Below are 5,624 nucleotides of genomic sequence, written 5' to 3'. Positions count from 1 at the left end.
CCCCCCCCCGGGGCCCCCCCGGACAAACTGCGGCTCTGTCCCCTGCTCACCGCACTCCGACTGGGCAGCGCTTGCCCCAGGCCCAGCATCACTCCTTCCATCACTGCCTTCATCACTGCCTTCATCTGCCACCTGCCATGCCCCTTCCACCCACCCCTCCCCTTCTAGCAAACCAGACGGACCAGCTGCCCGCTTTCCATGCTGCCAGCTGTCCTCACTGCATGTGCACTGCGGCTGCGCCCAGCACTGACCCTTTATCAGCCAAATTATTGGCCGCTTGAAGACAATTTTTCCTATATAGATCATTTTGTTTATATCGGTGCCAATCTGATACGGGACCATGTATCGGTGCACCTGTACTGCTTTCCTTTACCTGCCCGGAGTGCTCTGTCATGACACCGCTTTGCATCCTTGGCCTGAACTTTTTGCTTGAGGGTCCTGTACAGAAGAAGTCTCCCCATCCCTGGAGACTTGGTTTCATAGCCTTTTATACCTCCGATTGGTTGGTGCTTTGTTGCCTACAACCATCCCTCCACTACCCGGGCGACACGGACCATCATGTAGTGAAGGCTTCTCCCTGCAGTGCCTTCCCTTTCACCCAAAATATCCACCCTCCTTTTTCCTCCAAGGCCCCAGGGGAATCCACGAGTTGATTGCATTGCGATTGGTTATTCTGCATGCAGTGCCAAATCACAAACCCTCTTTAACTCGTGCCCCAAACAGGATATCGAGGTCCCACCCCTGATTTAATCTGCCGTCTCCAGCAAGGCCAGGGGGAGCTCTGGGGCTGTGCTGGGCAGGAGCCAGGGGAAAGCTCACAGCGGGAGGACCTGGCTGCAGGTGAGTTGTGACTATCCAGTCCCACAGCTCCCCTTCCCAGAAATGCTCCTTGCCCCGAGTGACGGGGGTTGGAAACTGCAGAGCTGCCTGGTGCTGCCCTTGCAGGGGCTGACCCCACGTAGCTCATGCTGCGACGTGTGCAGGAAGGTGTTCCCACTCCCCAGAAGTGAAAGCTATGGAGACAAGTAGCTGTGTGTTTATTGTCTTGTTCTTCAGGCACAGATCTGGTTTCCTTGGGGTACCAGGACCTTCCATTCCCATCCTCAGTCCGCAATGTAAGACTTGATTGCCGAGCCCAAGTTAGCCATACTTATACATCACCCTCTCCCAGGCAATGATGGGTTTTGCAATCCCTTATGGACATCTGCATGGTTGACAGAAGCACTTTGCAGCCTGTATTGCTGGAGAGGAGGGAGCCTGGGGCTGTCCCTGGTTTCTCCTGGTCAGGTTAACTGGGAATGCCAAAAGTGTTGAATCCTGGTCTTGGGCTACATGAAATGGCTCCACAGGGTGTGTGGGATTCCCGAGCTTTCACATTGTGGGGGAAGTGAATCCCCCGTGGTTTGCACCAGGTTCTTCCCCTTCCTCTTTCATCTTGGGGGTCATGAGCGTCACAGGCCATGAGACTCGGCACAGTGCCCATGTGCAGGTGATGCCAAGGCCTTTGCCCTGCTGCAGACTTCAGTGACTTGGAGGTCATCTGGGACTTGTCAGCAGAGGACACCTCCATGGTTCATCCCTGTCCTAAGCCCATTCCTTGGAAGCACAGCCCTGCTGCTTTTCCAAGAGACAGCCCCTGCTCTAAGTCCTCCCTTTACAAAATATTTCTTGGAGGGATGAGGGAGGAAAACTATGGGCTTCTTCCACCAAGCAGAAGCAGCCCTTGTGTGAAGGACAGAAGCAGCGGGGCCGGTGCAAGGCCGGGCTCCCCACGCCTGCTGACAAAGCCCAGAAAGTCATCGTGAGGCTGTTCATCCTTGTAGCCAGACGCTGCTCTCAGCACTGCCAGAGATCGAGGCGAGCACTGGAGAGCAGTCTCACCAGTGCCCTTTGGTTTCTGGAGCATGTCGGCCCCGTCAGGTGGAGGGCTCGGCATCATCTCCCTCTGGACCCACCAGTGCTGTGGGACAGAGCAGCCCTTAGAGAACCACTTTCTTCTTTTAAGCAGATGCCTCTGGTCTACTCCTCAGCCCGTTAGAGGATGAAGCCATTCCAGCAAAGCAGGGACTAACGTGGAGTTTTTCTTCCCCTTGCAGGAGGTGCCTGGCTGCCTTCCCGAGGTGAGCAGCAGCCTCCTGAGGAAGGCTATGCGTGCAGCTCAGGCCTGGTCAAGCACCAACCTGTGCAGAGGGAGAAGCATCAGTACCGCTGTGTCCCATGTGGTAAGACCTGCACCGATTTCTCCTCCCTGGCTCAGCACCGACGCATCCATTTGGGCAGGAAGGTGCACCGCTGCACCGAGTGCAGGAAGAGCTTTGCCAGCCAGCAAGACCTGTCCCAGCACCAGTGTGTGCAGAGCGGGCAGCAGCAACACCAGTGCACCGAGTGTGGAAAGAGCTTCAGGCATCCCTCTGACCTGACCAGGCATAAGTGCATGCACACAGGAGAGAAGCCACATCAGTGCTCAGTGTGTGGGAGAAGCTTTACCCATTCCTCCAGCCTGGCCAGGCACCAGCACATCCACATCAGGGACAAACCACATCAGTGTCTTGAGTGTGGGAAGAGGTTTATCTACCCTTCCCACTTGGCCAGTACCCACACGGGGGAAAAGCCACATCAGTGCTCGGTGTGTGGGAAGAGATTTACTCAATATGGGTCCCTGGCCCAGCACCGGCGCATCCACACAGGGGAGAAACCACATCAGTGCTGTGTGTGTGGGAAGAGATTCAGGAGATCCGACTCCCTGGCCCGGCACCAGCACATCCACACCGGGGAAAAGCCACATGAGTGCACTGAGTGTGGGAAGAAGTTCTCCCACTCTGGGTCCCTGACTCACCACCACCGTACCCACATGCGGGAGAAGCCCCACCAGTGCTCGGTGTGTGGGATGAGATTCAGGAGATCCGACTCCATGGCCCAGCACCAGCGCATTCACACAGAGGAGAAGCCCCATCAGTGCTCAGTGTGTGGGAAGAGCTTCACAAGATCTGACGCCATGACCCGGCACCAGCGCATCCACACAGAGGAGAAGCCGCATCAGTGCTCAGTGTGCGGGAAGAGATTCAGGAGATCCAGCTCCATGGCTGAGCACCACCATATCCACACCGGGGAGAAGCCGCATCAGTGCTCTGAGTGTGGGAAGAGATTCAGCCACTCGGACACCCTGTCCAGACACCGCCTTATCCACACAGGGGAGAAGCCACATCAGTGCTCGGTGTGTGGGAAGAGATTCGTTCAATCCAGCCACCTGGCCCAGCACCAGCGCATCCACACCGGGGAGAAGCCGCATCAGTGCTCTGAGTGTGGGAAGAGATTCAGCCACTCGGACACCCTGTCCAGACACCGCCTTATCCACACAGGGGAGAAGCCACATCAGTGCTCGGTGTGTGGGAAGAGATTCGTTCAATCCAGCCACCTGGCCCAGCACCAGCGCATCCACACCGGAGAGAAGCCACATCAGTGCTCTGAGTGTGGGAAGAGATTCACCGACTCTGCCACCCTGGCCAAACACCACCATACCCACACTGGGGAGAAGCTGCATCAGTGCTCTGAGTGCGGGAAGAAATTCAGCAAATCCAGCCACCTGGCCCAACACCAGCTCATTCACACTGGGGAGAAGCCGCATCAGTGCTCAGTGTGTGGGAAGGGATTCGCCGACTCTGCCAACCTGGCCAAACACCAGCGCATCCACACCGGGGAGAAGCCACATCAGTGCTCTGAGTGTGGGAAGAGGTTCACCCGATCTGACCACCTTGCCCAGCACCAGCTTGTCCACACAAGGGTGAAGAGCTCTGTGTGTGGGAACAGTTTCAGTCACTCCTCCAACGTAGGCCGGCACCAGCGCATCCATACCCAGGAGCATCCATAATCCTGCCAGCAATGCAAGAAGGGCTTGCAGATGCCTACCGGCTCAGTACCCCACAGTGTCTGCATTCAGGCAAGTAGCCATATGCTGGTGGAGTGCAGAAAGGGGTCACCCAGCCTTCGGCCCTTACAGGGCACTGCAGGACCCCAAGGACACGGATCCTGCCCCTCAAGATTTGCTTGGTGGGGAGGGTTGAGCAGGAAACGCTACAGGCAGCACCCGCCCAGATGCTGAAGAAGTGCCTTCACTATAGGTGTCTTCCCCAGGACAACTTGCTGCACATGACACCTAGGGACTGTCCTTGGCTGGTCTTCCAGCATTGTCCTCCCTCCTGATCCCAAGCTTTCCAGAGCTGAGCATGCTGCAGGGCAGTGAGATGGGAATAAAGCAGGGCCTCGAACCATACCAGGGCTGATGTCTATGGTTTCCCAGCCCCTTCCCTTTCCAGCCATAATGCAGGGGTTGTAGCTAACCCTGGGGAGCTGGAGTTGGTCACACGCGAGGCATTGATCCCATGTCCTGCTGTGCAGCAAGGATGCTGTCTTGGGGGTTTTGAAGGAACCTCGTGCATGGGGGCAGCCGAGTCCGTTTTCTGGGTGAAATGGGGCAGGAAGGGTGAAGAAGGTGCAACCTGTACCAGGGTGGGGAAAGCATGAGGACGTGCTCTGCATGAAATGCAGCATGTTGTAATCTCCCACGATGAATGTTGATGGTCCCGGTAAAGCATCTGGTCATAGCAGAGAGGACGATCACTTCACATCAGCTCTAGGCAGCAGCCGCCGCCACCCCGCATAGTTCCCCTGGCCCCGGAGTGTCTCAATCCCGGGGATGCGATGGCCTGCGCCGGGCTCTGCGCAAGTCAGGATCCTCGCCAGAGTTGAGGAACCACCCGTAAGTTAAAGTACAGCTTATATAGTCTGGAGTAAATAACGTCATCTCGAACTAGGGATTTGGTTATCTCAAGCTAGGAATTTGGGGATGAGTCACGATCCAACACACCTGGTGTTTACCACACTCCCCTGTATTACAACATTGTACTGTCTAGGTTCATGGTTCGGTCACGCTCACAGAGCAAGAAGCTACGTGCTATAATACCGGCCTACTATGGAGTCAGCATACAAAACTCTTGCTATGAGCATTTAGCAAAGCCCTTACTAGTACAGCCCCTGCTAGACAAACTGGATCAGGCCCCATGTAGGGATGTTTCCAGCTTCCCTTTCTGCAAAGTGAAAGGCCAAATGGCTGCATCTCTCCCACAGCACCTCCAGCAACTGACTGGGAACATGGGAAAGTCCAGCTGGGAACCTGCTGATGATGTGAGGACCCCACTTCCCCCGTAGCTACAGCCATGTTGGGCTACAATTCCTATATGGATGATGGCATTGCACGAGGAGGGATAAAGCCAGTCAATCTTTCCTTTTAATTCTCCCTTTGGTTCAGTTTCCAGAGACCCAAAGGGCTGCTGAGCAAGTGAAGTTGGAGGTGGTAGTTTAGAGTCCAGTTTCACATGACACTAAGATGTGGGAAGAATTGAGGACACTAGAAGAGAGGGGCAGGCTACAACTAGATCTCGACAGCTTACAGAGGTGGGTGGATGAGAACAGGATGGGTTTCAATATGGACAAGTGCAAGGTGTTGAACCTGGGGAGGAGGAACCAGCAGCAGACCTACAGGCTGGGGAACTACCTTCTCGTCAGTGCAGAGGGAGAAAAGGATCTTGGAGTCCTTATTGATGCCCAAATGAACATGGGCCGACACT

At 55.6% G+C, this 5,624-nt stretch overlaps 1 protein-coding gene across 1 annotated transcript in view; it reads left to right on the top strand.

The window, feature by feature from the left end:
- LOC106723416 (zinc finger protein 836-like) overlaps positions 1–5,497 on the top strand; it is a 24,681-nt gene extending 19,184 nt beyond the window's left edge. The window contains exon 2 of the mRNA XM_025195774.1: positions 2,592–5,497. Coding sequence (XP_025051559.1) covers positions 2,592–3,868 — 1,277 coding nt within the window. The 3' untranslated portion in view covers positions 3,869–5,497. The remainder of the gene's footprint in view (positions 1–2,591) is intronic.
- Positions 5,498–5,624: the final 127 nt, after the last annotated feature.

This window comes from Alligator sinensis, unplaced genomic scaffold, assembly GCF_000455745.1.
Source record: "Alligator sinensis unplaced genomic scaffold, ASM45574v1 scaffold1753_1, whole genome shotgun sequence".
Taxonomy (NCBI): domain Eukaryota; kingdom Metazoa; phylum Chordata; order Crocodylia; family Alligatoridae; genus Alligator; species Alligator sinensis.
This window is presented reverse-complemented; position numbering and strand designations above follow the sequence as displayed.